Raw genomic sequence first — 21,298 nt, forward strand, 5'->3', positions numbered from 1 at the left:
GAAAAATATTTAGCTTGCTGTTATTCACCTATTTTAACATCTTATAATGAAAAAGTGGTGCAGTAAGACATATATGGAAGCTTCTTCAATTGTATGCATAATGCTTTATTTCATAAATTAAGTGATGTTATTAAGATAGATAAAGAGGTCTGCATTTCTTATTAAAAAAAAAATGAACTCAGTACCAACTCAGGATTGCACTAAGAAGAAATCTATAAGTTCCAAAATTATATTTAAACTTCCCAAGTCACATTTGCTAAAGGCATCAAGGAAAGAGGAAGTTCACCAGAAATAAACATATGAGATAATGGAATGAAAAAGAAAGGGACTATGTACACTTGACCAAAAACGAGAAGAGAAGTATACAAACTAGTAAAACAAATAGTAAGCAATTTAGTATTCACTATCTATTACTTTATTTGAATTTTACAACTGTACTACAAAGCAGGTAAGACCATTATCCGCATTTTACAAATTAAAAAATCAAGGCTTAGGAGGGTTAACAACTTGCTCATAGTGATTCAGGAAATAAATGATAAAATTAGAACAATTCAGTAATTTCTGCCTCTAAAAAAACACATTTTACCCACCCTGAAATACTGTTTCAAGCTTGTATTCAGGGACAGTCTAATTATCAATAAGAACAGATGAATTCTGGCCAACTACTTAGTATTAAGCCCTGTACTAATTGCTGTGCATCAATTATCAGTTAATTCTTTTAATAACCCTATGAGACAGGTACCATTTATTATCCCCACTTTATAGAAGAGAAAATGGAGCACAAGAAAGTAAAGTAACATGACCATGGTAACATAGCTAGCTTAAGTTCATTACAACATTGTCCTAGCCCAAACTAAGGTCCTACTATGGATCAAGGCTCCAACTGTTTGCATCAATAGAAATGAAATCATTTCAGACAGGAATATAAATTCTGTACAAATGTCTTAAGCAATACATCAAATTCACTTATAAAAGTCAATTTTGGAGTGGAAAAGTAATTTATCTGATAAATTTTTCACTCTTTTTCCTTAGAAATATCTGATCTGCAACATAAAGTAAAATTATAATATGTCTTGCTTCTGGCCAAAACTAATAATTAATATTTTAAAAGAAAAATTTAAGAACAAATGTATCTGAATGTTGAGTTTAAGATGAAGAGTGGCATAAAGAATATATCAACAATTAACAACTGGAGAGTTATCTTCATAGTATAAAATATGACCTATGCAAGTAGTTATTAAGTACTGATAGTCATATTAGCATAGTCTATTAATAAGACTTATTTTCCTACAAAATTACTATTTTTTTTTAAACATAAGACCTCTCTAGAGCAGTAAGCAAATGCTACCTATCAAAGACTTAGACTGCCTTTGCAAAACTGGGAAAAACCTAACAAAGACAAATGTATATTCTAAATGAGCTAAAGCCAGGACATTACTTTTAACCTTAAGGTTAGTTGCTTTGGGGCACTGCAGGAGTTATTAAGATATTCATTGCTTTGGAGCCTTAGTATTACTCTGCACTTTCATCACAGATGACACCATTCCCAAAACTATTTTCTTACTGACACACTTATTGTACTAATAAAAAACTGATGACACAAATGGCAGTTCTGGACAATAAACCAAAAGTAAACATTTTTACAAACTATAAACTGGAAGTATATATTTACAAAACAAGGGATTAAAAAATCATTGCCCTTAACATACAAAACTCTGTTACCATCAATAAGAAAAGACATTCTAATGGAAATATAAACATGGCCACTAACAGAACTCAATACAGATAACATAATTGGATGTTCAACTTCATTAGTAAATGAAGAAAGTGCACATTAAAATGAAAACGTTCTGCTCATCAGATGAATGACAAAGAGCAGCGGTATGCAATGTTAAAAGGGTGTGAAGAAAAGGGTACTCTTATGCTACTGTTGGGAATAGAATTAGTATTATTTCTCTGAAGGTCAATTTAGTAGTTCTTATCAAATCAAAAATGCAAACATAATCTCTTGATCCTGAAGTTTCACTCTACAAAATCCCATTTGTATAGCTGCAAAGACTGTACAAGGATAGTCTCTACCAGATTACTAATAGTGGTGACAAGTTAGAGATAAATCAATAACCCCCCAATGACAGTTCACTTATGGTCCATTCATACTACAAACTCTCTTATACAGGTCTATTTTTAATATAATGAAAAATGTCTAAGATGCAGCACTAAATAAAAAAAGCAAAACGCTGTAACAAATGATGTAGCAGCACAATACATACTGAAAGTATCTGAAAGGCAAAAACAAAACAAAACAAACCCCAAAAACAAAAACCTGGGTATAAGGAAAACAAATGCACATATATAATTATCAAGAGAGCAATTATCAAGAGAGCTTATACTTTTCAGATTCAAAAAAGCTAGTCAACCATTGGGTTGTGAATTAATTCAGTACATTCAAACTCAAAATGTAAACATTTATACAATGTATAAGCTCAACTGAACAAAACTGAAAGAGAAAAAAATGACTAAATCCAAACACTAAGATAGATAGAAAAATCCCCTCACTACTCTAAAGAAGGAAAATAACCACAGACATAGAACAGATTCACAACCAATTTCAAAACTTCAAGGAAATGATTTCCTCCCAAACTACTTCATCAAAATTCACCCAGAAGAAACATGTCACACTTGAATATTCCAATTACCATAGACGCAATTGAAAGATACCTAACCAGATGATTTTATAGTAGAACCTTATGCAACCTTTAAAGAACAGAGGACTACAATATTACTTCAGATCATAGAAAGAGATGAAAAGCTCTTTATCAGTTACAAAACTCAACAGAAAAGGTATCAAAAAAAGAAAAGCAGGCAATGTTACTTATAAATATAAATGTTAAGAATTTAAATAAAAGCCAAGAGAATCCTCAGTATATACACTCTGACAAAGTAGAATTTATTGTAGAAGTGCAAGGGTAGTTCAATATTGGGATATCTATAAAAGAAAGTATTTCTATTAACAAATTGAAAAATGAAAACACCACATGATCACACTAATAGACTTGGTACGATCAAATTACGTCCTGAATATCATGACAATTCATAAGTCTTCAAAAAATAAAAACAAAAAATCCTCAAATAATACAATAATAAAGAGAAAAACATTTAAATGATAGTTTAGCAAAGACCAATAAAAATTATTCTAAAGCCACTTCCATTAAAATCATGACCAAAACATAAGTCTGCAATCACTATAATTCGACAAATACACTATGGCAATAAAATTAATGACTTGTATTAAGATTGGGAATGAGATAAATTCTCTTGTCTTTACTGCTAAAGACTCAAATAAAAAAAACCCCAACAACTAATTATCCAGTGCCTCTGGTAATCTAGCTGGCTATAAGATAAACATACAAAAATTTTTGAATGACAATAACTAACTTGTAATAAAAATGGGAAAAATATTCTATTTACAATATAACAAGTTTTTACAAGGTAAAAAGAAATAAAAATAACTATAATAACTATCTGTCCCACCTAAATAGAAAGAGGGGTTGTATACTGATAAAGAGTTAACAGATAAAGAAATTATCCTCAACATATATGCATTTATTTGCAACTGAGCCTTGAAATACAGAGCAAAAACAGAAAAATATGGGAGAAAAAGATGACCCACTCTTCAAGTTAAAGATTTTAATATACCCCTCTCCTTAGATGAAAGGTATGCCAAGATACAGAAAAACAAAATAACTTTAAATTATCAGCACAAAAAACTCCTAAAATTGGGGCTTCCCTGGTGGCACAGTGGTTGAGAATCTGCCTTCCAATGCAGGGGACACGGGTTCGAGCCCTGGTCTGGGAAGATCCCACATGCCGCAGAGCGACTAGGCCCGTGACCCACAGTTGCTGAGCCTGCGCGTCTGGAGCCTGTGCTCCGCAACAAGAGAGGCCGCGATAGTGAGAGGCCCGTGCACCGCGATGAAGAGTGGCCCCCACTTGCCGCAACTAGAGAAAGCCCTCTCACAGAAACGAAGACCCAACACAACCATAAATAAATAAATAAATAAAATTTAAAAAAAAAATCCTAAAATTGGTCTTGACATAGAACATAAAGGAAGCTTTAATAAACTGCAAAGAATCAACATCTTATAGACTGTGCTTTCTGATCATAATGCAAAAAGGTATACCTTATAAAAAAATAAGTCTCTCAAAGGCATGATCAATGAAAGAAACAATTGATAGGATGGACTTAATTAAAATTAAAAACCTCTGCTCTGCCAAATGCAGTTAAAAGAACGCAAAAAGCCACAAACAGAAATTATTTGCAAAAGACACATCTGTTAAAGTACTGTTAACCAAAATATATAAAAACTCTTTAAACTTATCATTAAGAAAAATGAGTAGGGACTTCCCTGGTGGTGCAGTGGATAAGGGTCCGCCTGCCAATGCAGGGAACTCGGATTCAATCCCTGGTCTGGGAGGATCCCACATGCCAGAGAGCAACTAGGCCCATGCACCACAACTGCTGAGCCTGCGCTCTAGACCCCGTGAGCCACAACTACTGAAGCCTGCGTGCCTTGAGGCGGTGCTCCGCAACAGGAGAAGCCACTGCAAGGAGAGGTCCGCACACTGCAATGAAGAGTAGCCCCCACTCGACACAACTAGAGAAAGCCTGCGCGCAGCAACAAATACCCAACGCTGCCAAAAATAAATAAAATTAAATCTGTAAAAAGAGTAAAAAATCTGGGCACCTCAACAAAAAAAGACATAGATACAAGTAAGCATATGAAAAGATGCTCAACATCATACACTATTACAGAGTTGCAAATTAAAATGAGATGCACCACACACCTATTAAAACGCAAAAAAATCTACAACAGCGACAATATCAAATGTTAGTGAGGATGTGAAGCGACAGGAACTCTCATTCATTGCTGGTGGGAAGTCAAAATGGTACAGCCACTTTGGAAGACAGTTTGGTAGTTTCTTACAAAAGTAAATATACTATTACTATATGATCAAGCAATCGTGCTCCTTTATGTTTACCCAAATGCGTTGAAAACTTAAGTCCACACAAAAACCTGTACGTTTTTAGCAGCTTTAGTCATAATTGCTAAAACCTAAAAGCAACCAAAATGTCTTTTAGTAGCTGAATGGATAAACAAACTGTGGCATGTCCAGACAACAAAATATTATTCACCTCTATTATAATTATTTTGTTATTCAGTGCTAAAAAGAAATGAGCTATCAAAGAAAAGAAATGGAGGAAAATTAAGTGAATGAAGCCAATCTGAAAGGGTCACATACTGTATGATTCTAACTATATGACATCAGGAAAAGGTAAAACTATGGAGACAGTAAAAAGACCAGTGGCTGCAGGGGTTGTGGGTGGAGATGGGGAGAGGGATGAAGAGACAGAGCACAGAGGACTTTTAGTGCAGTGAAACTATTCTGTATGACACTATCATGAGGGATACACGTCACTAAACATTTGTCAAACTCATAGAATGCATAACACCAAGAGTGAACACTAATGCAAACTGGACTTTGGGTGATAATGATGTGTCAATGTATGTTCATCAACTGTAGTAAATGTACCACTCTGGGGAGAGATGTTGATAGAAGGGAATGCTGTATGTATGTGGGATAGGGGGTATTGGGAACGCTCTACTTTGCACTCAATCTAAAATTTCTCTAAAAAAAAAAAAGAAAAAAATTCAATTCGGAAAAAAAAAAAATCTGACATCTGGAAACCAAAAAAACCAACCACTTAATACCTAATAAAAAAAGAAATCAAATGAGGAAAAAAGAAAACAAGATATTGAGAGCTGAATGACAACAAAAATTCTTTATGTCAAAACTTAAGGGACTTCCCTGGGGGCGCCATGATTAAGAATCTGCCTGCTGGGACTTCCCTGGTGGAGCAGTGGTTAAGAATCCGCCTAGCAATGCAGGGGACACAGGTTCGATCCCTGGTCCAAGAAGATCCCACATGCCACAGAGCAACTAAGCCCGTGTGCCACAACTACTAAGCCTGTGTGCCACAACTACTGAAGCCCGTGCACCTAGAGCCTGTGCTCCTCAGCAAGAGAAGCCACCACAATGAGAAGCCCACGCACCGCAACGAAGAGGAGCCCCTGCTCGCCGCAACTAGAGAAAGCCTGCACGCAGCAACAAAGACCCAACAGAGCCATACATACATAAATAAGTTTATTAAAAAAAAAACAAAAAACTTAAGCAGCACAGTTAAGGATGTCTGAAAACCAGTGAGCTAAGGACTCAAGATGCTAGAAAAAGAGCAAGAGAGTAAGTAATCAAGAAAGACAGAGAAAGACAAATACTGTATGATATCACTTACGTGTGGAATCTAAAAAATACAACTAGTGAATATAACAAAGAAGAAGAAGACTCACAGATACAGAGAACAAACTGGTGGTTACCAACGGGGAGAGGGAAAGGGTGCGGGTCAATACAGGTGTAGGGGATTAAGAGGTACAAACTGTTTCGTATAAAATAAACTACAAAGATATATTGTACAACATGGGGAATATAGCCAATATTTTACAATAACTATAAATGGAGTATAAATTTTAAAAATTGTAAATCACTATATTGCACACCTGTAACTTATATATTATTATACAGCAACTATACTTTAATTAAAAACAAAAAGTGTTAGGTCCGGTCAGTTTTTAGTTGTGTTCTATCAAGCATTAAGAAATAAGTTATTTATTAAGTTGTTCTAAGGACCAGAAAAGAGAGATTATTCTCCAGAAACAAGCAACCTAGAAAAGATACTAGCAAACTAAATTCAGAAGAAATTAAACACACGTGTATGCACATATACATACCGCTAAATACACATAATGAATAACTAGGGTTCATGTTAGTGATGTAAAGATGGCAATGTCAGAAAACTTACCCATGTACTTTCAGATTAACAGAGTAGAAAAGAAATATCATATGATCATCTTAGTTGACATGGAAAAAAACATTGAAGAATTTAAAAAATAAGTACATATTGAATACTATTAGCAAACCGGGAATAGAAGAAAGCTTCAACTTAACACAGATTGCATACCAAAAAGCTATAGTAAACATCATATTTAATGGAGAAATTTTAAACTTATTCCCTTTAGGAGAGGAAAGAAGACAAGATGCCAGTTTACCACTGCTACCACTCACCACAGCACTAGAGGTTCTTCCTGAAACAATAATAGTAGACACAAATATGAGGACCAGAAGAGAAGGAGCCAAAACTGTCATTTGAGGGTAGTAGTATTACACAGAAAACTCACTAAGCAACAAGAGTTCAGCAAGCCTGCTGGATAAGCACATAGAAAAATGATAACATAAAGCACAACAAATTCAAAATGGCTCCAAATCTTATACAGTATCTGTAATCTAACAGAATGAAGAATGCACAAGCCTTTAGTGGAGAACATTTAAAACTCTATCATAAAACAGACTTAAAAGAAGACCGAACTACAGCAGTTGGCCCTCCATATCAGTGAATTCAACCAACCACAGATTGAAAATATTTTAAAAATTCCAGAAATCTCCAAAAAGCAAAACTTGAATTTGCTGTAATCTGGCAACTTTACACATTTACATGGTTTTATTGCACTTAGCTTTATTGTGTTTCGCAGATTATTGCCTTTTAAAAAAACTGAATGTTTGTGGAAACACTCTGTGGAGCAAGTCTATTAGCGCCACTTTTCCAACAGCATTTGCTCATTTTGTGCCTCTGTGCTACGTTTTGGTTACCGTTACAATATTTCAAACTTCTTCATTATCATATTTGTTATAGTGATCTGTAATCAGTAATCTTTAGATTATGACTTGCTAAAGGCTCAGATGGTTGGTTAGCATTTTCTCACAATAAAGTATTTTTAAATTAAGGTATATACATTGCTTTTTTAAACATAATGCTATTGCACACTTAATAGACTACAGTGTAGTGTAAACATAACTTTAATATGCACTGGGAAACCAAAAAATTCGTGACTGACATTCACTTTATTGCAGTGGTGTGGAACTGAGCCAATAACTGAGGTAGGCCTGTAGTAAGCACCTCAACCTGCAGAGCACTGGCAGCAGGTGCTATGCAGAAAAAGCTATTTCTGTTTAGAAAGCCTGTCAGAATGACTGATTAGAGAGATCCAAACAGTCAATTTCTTCTAATAAATGTCAAGGCAACTAATACCTGAATTTTTGACTCCAGAAGGCAAAAAGAATGGCGAGGACAGCAGAGGAAACCTAGGGAAGTGGCTCTCTTGGATCTGCTTGACCACAGATTAAATACACAGGAATTTCTCTTGCCAGGTACATATTCATAGCCTGAATTACACAGAATGTTCATTAGAGTTCTGGTTAGAACCATGTTTTGCTATCCTTAAACCACCACTCATTGTAAGGGAGTCTAAAAGGAAGTTAAAGTAATTCTGAACTAGTTCCTCATGTTTAGGAATAGAAAGCAAGTGGGACTACATCAAACTGAAAAGCTTCCACACAGTAAACAGAGTGAAAATATAACCTCTGGAATGGAAGAAAATATTTGCAAACCATATATCTGATAAGGGGTTAATATCCACAATATATAAGAAACTCCTACAAATCAACAGCAAAATACCACAAATAATCCAATTAAAGAATGGGCAAAAAAGACATACAAATGGCCAACAGGTATATAAAAAGATACTCAACATCACTGATCATCAGAGAAACGTAAATCAAAACCATAATGAGACTTCACCTCACACTTGTCAGGATGGCCATTATCAAAAAACCAAGAAATAACAAATGTTGGCAAGGATGTGTAGAAATTGGAACCCTCCTACACTGTTGGTGGGAATGTAAATTGTATAGCCACTATGGAAAATAGTATGTAAGTTCCTATAAAAAGTTCATTGAAGCATCATTTTTAATAGCTAAGATATGGAAACAACCTAAGTGTACATGGATGAATGAATAGATAAAGAAGATATATATAAAATGCACATACACACAAGGAAAACTATTCAGCCATAAAAAAAGAATGAATGAAATCTTGCCATTTGCAACAGCACGGATGGACCTTGAAGGCATTATGCTAAGTGAAATAAGCCAGAGAGAGAAAGACAAGTATTGTATGATCTCACTTACATGTAGATTCTCAAAAACGAAACAAAAAAACCAAGTTCATAGAAACAGAGAACAGACTGATGATTGCCATAGGGGAGGATGCTTTGGGGGTGTGGGAGAAATGGGTGAAGAGGGTCAAAATCTACAAACTTTTAGCTATAAAATAAGTAGGTCATGAGGGATAAAATGTACAGCATGGTGACTATAGTTAATAATACTGTATTACATCTTTGAAGAGTAAAGTCCTCCTCACACACATGCACACAAAATTTTGTTACTATGTGTGGTGATGGGTTAACTACTTATTTTTGGTAAGCATTTTGTAATGTATACAAATACTGAACCATTGCATTATACACCTGATACTAATATAATACTGTATGCCAATTATAAAATAAGGATGAAGATCAAGAAAAAAAGAAAAAACACACAAAAAAAAGCTACACAAAAAAATTTCATAAGCTTTTCCCAATATATACGTGTCTTAGGACATATATCGAAGTAAGCACCTACTGGGGAGGGTGGACTGGAGTAAAGGGAAAAAGAATAAAGGGAAGAATAAAGGAAAAAAAATGAGGGAACCGCCATGGATCAATAATAATGACCAAAGCCTGAAAAGCACAAGTAACTGAAATTTGTGTACCTGAAACCAAAAAAGAATAAAACAACAGCAAGTTTTCAAATAAATACACAATATTTTTGGATGGGAAAGTTTACTTGAAAAGTATAAATATGTCAGTTCTCTTAAAATGGAAAGAAATAAATTAACCCCAGATAAAAAGACAATTTTTGCCTTTTGAGCATGTCTGTGTGTGTATTTAAAGACTGCTTTTGGTGGGGGACAGGGAAATTCATATGCTAATATCTGAAAATAGCAAAGAACATAATGAAAAGAGAAACCATGAAAGACTTGTCTTATTAAATATTAAATCTACTCTAATCAGAAAAAGGTGTAATATTGAATTAGAAATAGAGTGGAAAAGAAAACCCAGAAATGGATGTCAGAATATGTGAGAATTTAATATATGACAAAAAAGATATTTCAATTAAGTGAGAAAAAAAAATAGTTTGACAGACAACTGACAAAACCAAAATATTAATCATGGTGGTTCCCTCATGGTAGAAAAACTTAGGGTAATTTACTTTCTTCTTTTTAACTTAAGTCTGCTTCATTTTCCTCCCAGTGAGCCCATATTATTTAACTAAGCAGGAAAAACATGAAGCTATTATTAGTCAAAAACAAAAAGAGACACTCATAATGGAAGAATACCAAATGGATATTTTATAACCATTCAATTTTAAAGCAAAAGATAAAAGTTTAAAATATTTAAATACAGGTCACAATTAAAAGTCTTTCACCCTAAATTTAAAATACTAACATACTTAAAAATTAATTCACAGATTTCTGCATTTTCTCAACCATATGAGAATAACAGCTACCTCTCAGGACTACTGTTTTGATAAAATGAGATTACACACATAAACTCTTCACTGAGCTTTAAGGAATTAAAAAAAAAACACAAAACCTTGGTGATTCCCATATCTCTGATTAAGTCCCGCAAAAATCAGATTTTAAAATAAATCATTCAAACAAATTTTCAACCTTTGGCATAGAAAATAAAGGAAAAGGGTTCAACTTAGTAGATAATCTTCAAAACAGAAATAAGCATCAACGTAGTAGGCTAAAGAAGTATAATGAAATAAATATATTCTAAAGGTACTTACTGCACCGGATGTTGTACCTAAAAAAAAAATTTTTTGGAACAGTATTACAATGTGATAAATCATGCTCTCCTTGAGTTAACAGTGTTAAAATATTTATTCATACTATTTTTTCCTCCTCATCCCATCACACTAAATATCCTAAGACTGTCCCATATCACCTATGTATTTGCTCTCTTTCCCACAAGAAAAACATCGATAGTGCAAAGCACTTTCAGAATTAAGTTGGCACTTTGAACTTTCAATCTGCAAACTCACTTAGGAGCTGTCTGAGAAGTATTCACACCCTTGCCTTTTGTTTCTCCTTTTCTTGCTAAATAGATGTTTATCTTAACTAATTTCTGTTTCTCTGCTATACTGCTGAAGTACAGTAATGTGTCAGAACTCTGATTCTATGCTTTAGATTTCTAACAAGTTTAATTATCTAGGTTCCAAACATGTGCTGTACAATACAGAATCCTTTAGCCACCACATATCCCTGTTTAAACTAACATCTAAATTAATTAAGATTAAACAAAATTTTAAAATTCAGTTCCTCCTTTGCACTAGCCACATTTCAATAATTACAATAATTACATGTGGCTGTGTTTACAGTATACAACATTACAGATTACAGAACATTTCTACACTTACAGAAAGTTCTATTAGATGGTACTGTCCTAAACTACTATCAAAGCCATCTTAAGACATAAGGGGAAATCCCTATTAGTCACAAAGTTCATATGAATAATCTTTAACTTAGGAAACTAGTAGCTTAAAACTATATGTAAAAAAAACAAGAGACTGTAAAAAGGAAACAAAACTAAGTACATATATGCTGAGAGCAATCAAAAAAAAAGCTAGTATGGAACATCAATAATAGAGTCAAAGCATTTAAAAGTAACTAAAAAAACTTTAAGGTAATTTTCCAGGATTATTTAGGGTAATAGTAATCACCTCTAAATATCTAAATAGGCTAAAATACTATTCTAAGGTATTGATATATCAGAACAACATTACAGCTTAAATAATGAAATCTGTGAAACATCTTAAAAAGATCAATTATGGCCCATATAAACCTCCAGGAAAGCACATAGTGCATTTTAAACATATTTCGACCCATAATGTTCAAAAGAAAAAATGTTTTGGCATAATCATGGGACAAAGTTCACCATCTGGAATACTAAATTACATGGAATATTACTTACTCTTGTATAACTGAAGCATTATTATATGTTAAAGTCACACTAGTCATAATAAACACTTATTGGTAACCAGCTGAAAAAAAAATATTATCACAGGGCTTACAAACTGCAATGACTATCAGGACCAAGCAGGTACCAGAAAAATGACTGAAGTAGTCCAGAAGGCTGAGAGCACATGCTCGATATCTGAAGTATGGAGTTGCTACCCATTCCACAATGTTTGCTGAGTACAAATATGGACTCAACCAGAATTTTCCATTCAAATATTCTTTGAGTATCTACTGTGTTGAGAAAGACCATTGTAAATAATAAAAGTTCAGATCATCCAACTTTTCAAGATAAATTCAATTTTTGTATAGAATGATAAATTCAATCTTTATGTAAGCCTGCAGACTTTAAATGTTAGCAACTAATTATAAAATTTAAAAACATCACGTGGGCCAAAGTATATCTGAAGACCAAATCTGGTCTTAGAACTCCTAATCTAAAATTATGATAATTTCTTATGGATTTCCATTTTCCATTGCTTAAAAAAAAATAAAAAATCAGGAGCTGATTATAGTGCCCAAGAGACACTGTTTTATTCCTCACTATAATACGGTTGCTACTGTCCAAATTAAGTCTAATATATATCACTATAAATGGTATACATACCTGCTGCTACATCCATATTATTTACTCCTGGCTGTAAGAATAAAAATGAAATCAGTAACATTCACCTTGCTTAAACCGTATTTTATATACGATTCTCTTAAAGCATAGTCAATCAGTCCCCTCTATGTATCAATTCTCTAGCCGCTGACTCAAAGATTCTTGGTTAAGTTTTAGTGATCTCAGTTCCCTGAGCTTGTTATAAATTGTAAAAAAAATAAAAAATAAAAATAAAAATTGCAGTAATCTGGGCCTACTGAAGCACTTTAATCTTAAGTGCTCTATTTATATAATTATCAGTTATATAAAGATCCACAACCCTTTACCCACAATTCTAAGATCCAAAAACCTCTGAAAAACAAGCTTTTTTTTTTTTTTAAGTTTGGCACCAAAACTCATCAGTGGCAAAACCTATCCTGAATGACATGAACTGTTTACAGTCTTATTTATCCCACATGAGAATGAGTATCTTTAAGTTCTGCTTTAGAAATATTGTGTTAGAAATTAAAGTGCACGGCCCAAGATCCCGTGGGAAATTTTTACATAATTATTATACACTATATGCAATGTATTACTTTATAATACAAAAAAAATTTTGAAATGTATCTGGCCCTAGGGGTTTTGGATACGACACTGCAAACCTACCCCAGTGGAGTATGCCACATCTGTTCATTATAACTAACTAATAAATAAGTCATGCTAATTTGAATATCATAATGATTTCTATATTGCTATACCACCCAATAAGGGTGATAAGAGTAATCAAAGATTTTCTAAGTAATGTGCCACAGCTGAAGTCTCATGAAATGTGGATTTCAAATGAAATCTTCTGATTTCTAAATTTAGGATCTAGTATTAAATCACATTCTATCAATTTTTAATTAGTATACGGTAAAGCAAATGTCTGCTCTTTAAGATTAGAATGCTACAAGAGCAATAAAATGCTTCTGGCTAACAAATTATGCTTTTTAGAATTCTAGACTTGTTTAATGTAGAATTAATTTAATAACTAAGGATGTACAACAATTATAATATAAATATAGGAAAAAATGTAAATGCCTGGATTCAAGAAACTAAAAATAAAAGTCCATGTAATTCCCATCGTGTAGTACTTGCGAGGCACTTAAAAAGCTAACATCATTGCCTACAAAATACATATGTTATCTCATAGACAAAAGAAATCAAAACATCACAGAAAACAGTTACTTTCACAAGATTACCGGTAAGGCAGGCTGCATGGAAGCCTGAGACATATGAGACATCATCATTCCAGGCATTACTGAAGACATCATTCCAGGCATCTAGAACAAAAGTAAAAAAAGATTACTATATAAGACCAAAGCACCTAATAGGATTTTAAGAATCTATCTGGTTATTAAAACTAATATGTACAACTTAGGATTAAAACCCAGTGAATACTATACTACATGAATAGTATGCTTAGTAAGTGCTTGTTGAATGAATGAAGTATTTTTTTTAATGATCTACTTTAATACTTATGTCATTATTTATATGTATTGTCATAATTATTTTAACAAATACATTTAAAAGTTTAGACTATTATGTTATTTGTAACTTAAAATTTAAGAATATTAATTTCCTTTTAATTTTAACTCAACACCCATGTTTTTCTCTCTTCTTGGGAGCAAGGCAAGAAAAATTTTTCAGCGTTTCTCACCTTTGATTTTTAATATCTGATTAAATAATTTCATAGCCATCTGGTCTTTTTAAAACTTCTAGCTCAAAGGTGCTTATAATTCAGTGACTTTAAACAAATACATAAAAAACAGACTTTTCTAACTCAAATCATCTATGCTCTCTCTTATAAAGAAAAACTTAATAAAGCACATACACACATGCATATCTGAGGAAAGAATATATTAACTTGGGGGCTTAAACTCATCTACCAATAACTGTTATCCAAATCTATGAATCAATCTTCACCACTTAGTATGAATAAAAATCATGAAGATTAACATAAATTTCCAAAGGATTCTGACGCAATGTTCACATATATTAGTATAATCTCACATCATAACTTTAATCTTAATATGAACGAATTTAAGGAAAACATGAAGGGAGATAAAATTATACAAAACAATCATAGGTACTGGAACAAGGTAACCAGTTATTCAACAGTTTTAAATTAAATGAACAATTTGAGAAATAGGAACAACAAAAAAGAAATAAGCATATTGGTCAACAGGAATATATAAAGCCTACTAAAGGTAGAAAACACTTGAACACTGACGTTTATTACTTGTGAAAGTCAACTCATGAAGCAAAACCGGCTAAATTATCATTAAAATGAAGTAGTATGGTACTAATGGATGAAAAAAACAAAAAAGCCTTTTTGTTCCACAAAACATTCAATAAACTGTTTAAACATCACTGAACAAGAACTTGACTAGAAGTGTGACTAGAATCTGAAATACAGGTCAAATAAGTTTAAAAAAACAAAGTACAGAATTTGAAAACAAAGCAGTGACAAGCCTCTACAACTCAAACTAACAGAATGAGAACTAGGCTTTTTCCCCTTCTCCCCTCAACAGATACACCCTCACAATTCTGCTTTAGGCTAATAGCAAATATGTTTGAATTCTTTTAAGAACTAAGTAAGTATGGGGAGAAGCATGGTGGGCAACAGAGAGAAATGGCCTGCTATTAAAATGGTCTGCATATAAAATCAAAAGCTAATAACATGTCCAAAACCTAGACTTCTAATCTAAATGGAGAACCTGAAATTTGAAAACTTAAGAGAAAAATGAATCAAAGTATTTTCTCATAAGAATTAAAGACTGTGGGGGGAGGGATAAACTGGCAGTATGGGATTAACAGATGCACTCTACCATACATAAAATAGATAAACAATAAGGATTTACTGTATAGCACAGGGAACTATATTCAGTATCTTGTAATAAACTATGAGAAAGAATCCAAAAAAAGAATATAGATACACACATATATATGTATAACCGAATCTCTTTGCTGTACACCTGAAACTAACACAATATTGTAAATCAACTATACGCCAATTAAAAGAAAAAAAAAAAAGAAATTCCACATTAAGCAAATATCAAAACTATGGCTACAAAGACTTTGTGGCAACATGAAAAATGCTTCTGACTCCATGTTAAGAGAAAAAAGTCATAATCAAAATTGTGTGTACACTACGATTAAAATTTTTAAACACAGATGTACATACAATAAAATTTGGAATAAAATTGACCAAAAATGATAATAGTTACATTAGGGAGATGGAATATGGGTTATTTATTTTTCATTCTACTTTTCAAACTTTCTGGAATGATGTCTTTAAAACTAAACATGTAAATTAAAAGAATTCTCTGCTAAATCTTAAAAAAAGAATTAAAAACATTTAAAAAGGGGGTAAAAATCTCCATCATGCAACAGAGCATTTCCACACGATAGCAGTACAAATGGCTGTACAAATAAATGTAATTTCAAATTAAAGTCCTCTACTTCATAAGACACACAGTGATCAAAGCCCATCCAAAACCAAAGCACAAAAGAGCTTACATATAACAAATGTTTACTAGACCAGGCAATGACACAGCAAACAATATTTGAAAATCATTAAAGAACAGAATTTGACAAAGTTCTCTCAATTGTTCTTCTTCCCACACTTCAAATTTTAAAACATCTCAAAAATTTGCCTTTAGACTAGAACTCATGGTATCGGTTATATAATGAGATTTAATGTCAAATAAAAAGCTAAATTCTCCCTCTGTATCTCTGTAAATTCTGAGGGGTAGCAACTAGTTAAGCTTGTTTAACCTGACGAAAATTGGCAAGATTCTTAAATTATGTACAACCGAATATTCTAAAAGTAAACAGATAATTCTAAAGCAAAACTGTAATGTTATTAACATGAAACCAAAGAACAAAAATATAAATACGCAAAATACTATGTTTTTATGAAAAGCTATTACAAGAATTTGGCCTGTTTCCCAAAGCCTGAGGAATCTATTTTGTGGAAATGTTATGATTTCCATTTTTCATTAATTCTAGGATACACCTAATATGGAGATGCATGTATCAACCCATCTGACTGAAGTTGAATTCTTTCAGAGGATTTGTGTTGACTTCAGCCAGTCACTTGGCAGCACCATCAACCTGAGACCATTAAAAATGTCTAAGTTATTTATTTACTTGTTTTAACACCACACTGATAATGGGAATATAGACTGCAAGCTTATGAGAGAATTGGTGTGTGGTTTAAATCCTCAGAAGTGATTTTTCCCTCCTTTTGCCCAATAAACAAAGTTGAGACATTCAAGTTACTTTGCTGTCCTTTTTTCCATAGCAGATTTACTTCTTGCTTCACACGGAGGGAATAGCCCTTTGGCATCCCAGCTTTATTCGTAGACTTCTCATTTGTTTTTTCTCACGCAGGGCACCTAATATAATGGAGTGTCTCATCAATGATGACATCTTAAATTCAATGAAAACAGGATGTTGGTTCAAAATGGTTATAGGGACAAATTCTTAACATAGTTGCTACAGTAATGCCACAACAAATTCCACAAGCCAGATCATTCTTAAAGCTACAAAGTGGTAGCTCATACTAAGCTTATTGTGAAGCACGTTATAAAATTACAATAACCTTGTAGAGCTTCATAAATTTCCATTTAAGCTACTTTGGCAAATATATTAAGTGCTGTAATTAAGCATTTCAGTTGTTAGGAGACAGAGAAAGAATGGTTAAGGGTGAAAGACATATATGTGAGATGTAAGCTAAATTGCCTAAAATATTAAACATCTAAATTTAATGGACACTTTGGCACCTTTAAAAAGTAACTCAGATATACAACTTGATACGCTTTATCGCTTTATTCAAAGTGGCCAACGATTTGTGTGATATGTTTCTATTTCTCTTCTTTTAATGATAAAAGTTAAATCAAGAAGAATCTCTTGAAAATTCTAAGAATCACCCATTTGAAGAAAATTAAAAATGAGTAAAAACTAGGAAGCAGGGCTTCCCTGGTGGCACAGTAGTTGAGAATCCGCCTGCCAATGCAGGGGACACGGGTTCGAGCCCTGGTCTGGGAAGATCCCACATGCCGCGGAGCAACTAGGCCCGTGAGCCACAATTACTGAGCCTGCGCATCTGGAGCCTGTGCTCCGCAACAAGAGGCCGCGATAGTGAGAGGCCCGCGCACCGCGATGAAGAGTGGCCCCCGCTCGCCGCAACTAGAGAAAGCCCTCGCACAGAAACGAAGACCCAACACAGCCAAAATAAATAAATAAATAAATTAATTAATTAAAACAAAACAAAAACAAAACAAAAACTAGTGGTTACCGGTGGGGAGAGGGAAGACGGGAAGGGCAGTCTAAGGGTAGGGGGAAAAAAGGGTTATTATAAAAAAACAAAAAACAAAAAACAAACTAGGGAGCACCACACAATCTGCTCAGTCATTCTTAGCATCCCAGTTTAGAAAATGTCTAATGTTAGATAAAAACAAGCATGATTCATTGATCACTCTAGATATTTGAATTATAAAAAAAGGTACAGTAATAAAAGCAATCCTATCAGTGCTACAGCAAGTTAGTTATACAAAATGTAAATCAGCCCAATTTTATTAGGATATGAAAACAAAAGTGTACATCTTCATGTGGGCACCTCAGAAGTTCTTTTCTTCATAATTATTTCCTGAAGTTTTTCCTGCTGGAAAGAAATCACACAATCTAACCTACCTTTTGTCTAAATATTAACTCTTGAATTTGGTTGATTTTTAAAAATCACTCTTGCTGCCAACCTGTAGCTACAAATTGATTACCTAAAAAGTTTGATTCTTGCCTTTATACTTGGTTCCTTTTAAATGTGCTAAAGTCAATTCCACAAATATACTCTACAGAGGCTATTAACATTAAGCACAGTATTTAAAAACAACTATTCCCTACATCACTAACTTACCTTATAAACAAATACATAAATGAATGCAAAAAATTAAGTTTTGAATAAATGCAAAAACTACATCTTTGAATGTAACTAAATATTCATTCAATTGGAAATAAATGGAAATACCTGTTTAAAGCATGTCCTTAACAACCCAAAGTGGCTGAATTTTGGGACAATCATTTAACCTTACTTCCTCTTCATCTACAGTTATATATAAACTCAAAACATGTCATTTTCTTATATAAGAAACATTTAGATAAAAAATAGACAATATTTGCACAAACTGCTCCCACAGGGAGTAGAACCTTACCATTTAATAAGTCAACTGCCAGTATTCAAAATTATTTAGTTTGCTAAATTCTCTCAACCTGGAGACTTTAGAATTCACTGAAGTATACACTATTCCTTCAAATTCTAAGGAGGTGTAACATGGCATAATCTCATACTGCTATACAGGGAAGCAGCCTAGTACAGCTATTGAGTATATTCTGGAATCAGACTGCCAGAATTCCTACCCCAGTTGGCCACTCACCAGTTATGTGATCTTGGGCAACTTTGCTTAACCCCCAATTTCCTCACCTGCAACACGGGGAATAATAGTACTCATCTGATAGGACTGTTGTAGGGATTAAATGGAATAATACATGAATACACACAGGCACTTAGAACAGCGCTCAATAAATGAAAGCTGTTTTATTACCACTGCTCTCTTTCAACTCATGTAATGAAAGTATCTCTCATGTTGCCCCTTCTCTCGTCTATTCCCTAGCTATCGGTTAGTTAGGCACTTTGGTTCTTTAAAGGCATCTAGTAAATACTGTAAAACCATCACCTTCAGTAGGAATCAACACACGTAATGAGAAGTCAATCCCAGATTAAGGATCACATTTAGTGCTGGCTCTTCAATGTCGCTTTACAATTCACTCAACTCTCTAGGCCTTCCTATTCCTATCTATAAACTGGACATCTATCTAGCCAATCCACTTTTCAGTGAGGAGGATCAAATTCAATAGGGTATATGAATCAGTTATATACAAACATGATGATAAAATTATAACTCTAACACAGATTAGGTATCACAGTTCTATTCCCTGAAACCCTAAAAAACAAAACTATGCGAAAAAAAAGGCAAGTAAATAGTTTAAATTATTTAGTCCACTGTCTCTTGCTAAACCCCAAACTTCTTAAATGAGGGTACAGAAAATGTAAAAAGAAAATCACTGGGTGTTGATATGTGACACAAAAACTTAGAAAAGGAGCTGAATAAAAATGAATTGTATCATTTGATTTTTAAAAAGCTCTAAACATACTGGGGATACACACACAAATTGTGGTGTCTCAAGTCACATAGAATTAAAGATTTTATAAAACGTACTCTAAAAATCATCTAAACCTCCTTTTGGTCATGAGCCCTCTAGAACACAAGTACAGAGGGACACAAGACTATTACTATCTTCTTCCCCAATTCCTTTAAACTAGATTCAGTATTATATCTAGCTAAATCATTAAATATTTGTCCATATGAAAATTTTTAGCTCCTTCTCAATTGTGGGCACCTTTAGGACAAAGAGCATGTTTATTTAAGTATTACTCGTACAGAAGACAGTTACATAGACATAGCAGAGACTCAAACACTTGTAGTAGACAACTTTATGACTAGTCCTTATTTCTGTATAAGGAAAGAGAGGGTAATTTTCTATTATATTCAACAAATATATGATCATAAATATGTAATGATCTTAAAACTACTAAAAAAAAATCATCTTTCAGAGAATTAACAACTTTCTTGATACCCAATGACCAAGAAAGTATACCAAGCCCACGTTCTCAAACAGAAACTTAATGCTCATTCATTAATCAAAAGGTAATTTAAAAAGTCTTAACCCAAACAGATCAGGAGCTAATAAATAAGATTTGAGAATTTTGTTAAAAAAAAAAGTCTAAGATAAATGAGATGAAAATTTTGTTTAAAAAAAAAAAAAAATGAAAGCCTAAGATAAAGCAAACTATATTTCAGCTCAGTTCTCACTTGCTGGCATGTTTAGTCCTTTAAGAGACATGGCTAACAGCAACACTCAGATTTGGAGAAGATTCAGATTTCCACTTTGAGTGTAGTGCCCCAAGTAAGAAAGAAGCAGATAGAAGGAGATTTTCTTTCAAGCCTGTCATGCAAAATACCACATCTTTAGTAACCGCTAACTATACTTAACTTTTTTTAAGAAGTAGAAGAAACATGATAACTTGACTAGGGAGAAAAAGAAAACAAATATAAAAGATTCATCTCCACTAAATATTCAAATGTCTACAAGTATCGTGACAGTCAAATCAGCAGTTAAAAGATGAGAAAAGTGTGGCCAAGCATCTGAGTGATACCTGTAAGTTCCCTGAGTGCATGGTATATATACAGTGTTCATCTTTGTACTCATACACAGTCAAGAAGAGGCTTAAATGTCTATTGACGAAAATGGGCAATGTCTACTGGCTAAATTGACCTGACAATGGAAATATGAAGATATGGAAATAGGAAATAAGAATGAAAGACTAATGACAACTTTAAATGAGACAGTGTATATCTACTCCTTCTACCTTACAAACCTTCACAACTTAGGCCAATTATTTCTCTAGGTAAAAAAACAAACAAAAACTCTAGTACATAGCTATGGATGTAAGTAGATGCCAAATGTGTACTATCTACTGATAT

At 33.3% G+C, this 21,298-nt stretch overlaps 1 protein-coding gene across 9 annotated transcripts in view; it reads right to left on the reverse strand.

Moving 5' to 3' along the window:
* Positions 1-21,298, reverse strand: part of PRPF40A (pre-mRNA processing factor 40 homolog A) — a 56,445-nt gene that overhangs the window by 27,728 nt on the left and 7,419 nt on the right. For all 9 annotated transcript variants that reach the window (XM_036858639.1, XM_036858641.1, XM_036858638.1 and 6 more), the window contains 3 exons: positions 13,895-13,975; positions 12,678-12,708; positions 10,843-10,859 (listed from right to left, as the gene is read on the reverse strand). In XM_036858639.1, coding sequence (XP_036714534.1) covers positions 10,843-10,859; positions 12,678-12,708; positions 13,895-13,975 — 129 coding nt within the window. The remainder of the gene's footprint in view (positions 1-10,842; positions 10,860-12,677; positions 12,709-13,894; positions 13,976-21,298) is intronic.

The sequence above is a fragment of the Balaenoptera musculus genome, chromosome 7, assembly GCF_009873245.2.
Source record: "Balaenoptera musculus isolate JJ_BM4_2016_0621 chromosome 7, mBalMus1.pri.v3, whole genome shotgun sequence".
Lineage (NCBI taxonomy): Eukaryota > Metazoa > Chordata > Mammalia > Artiodactyla > Balaenopteridae > Balaenoptera > Balaenoptera musculus.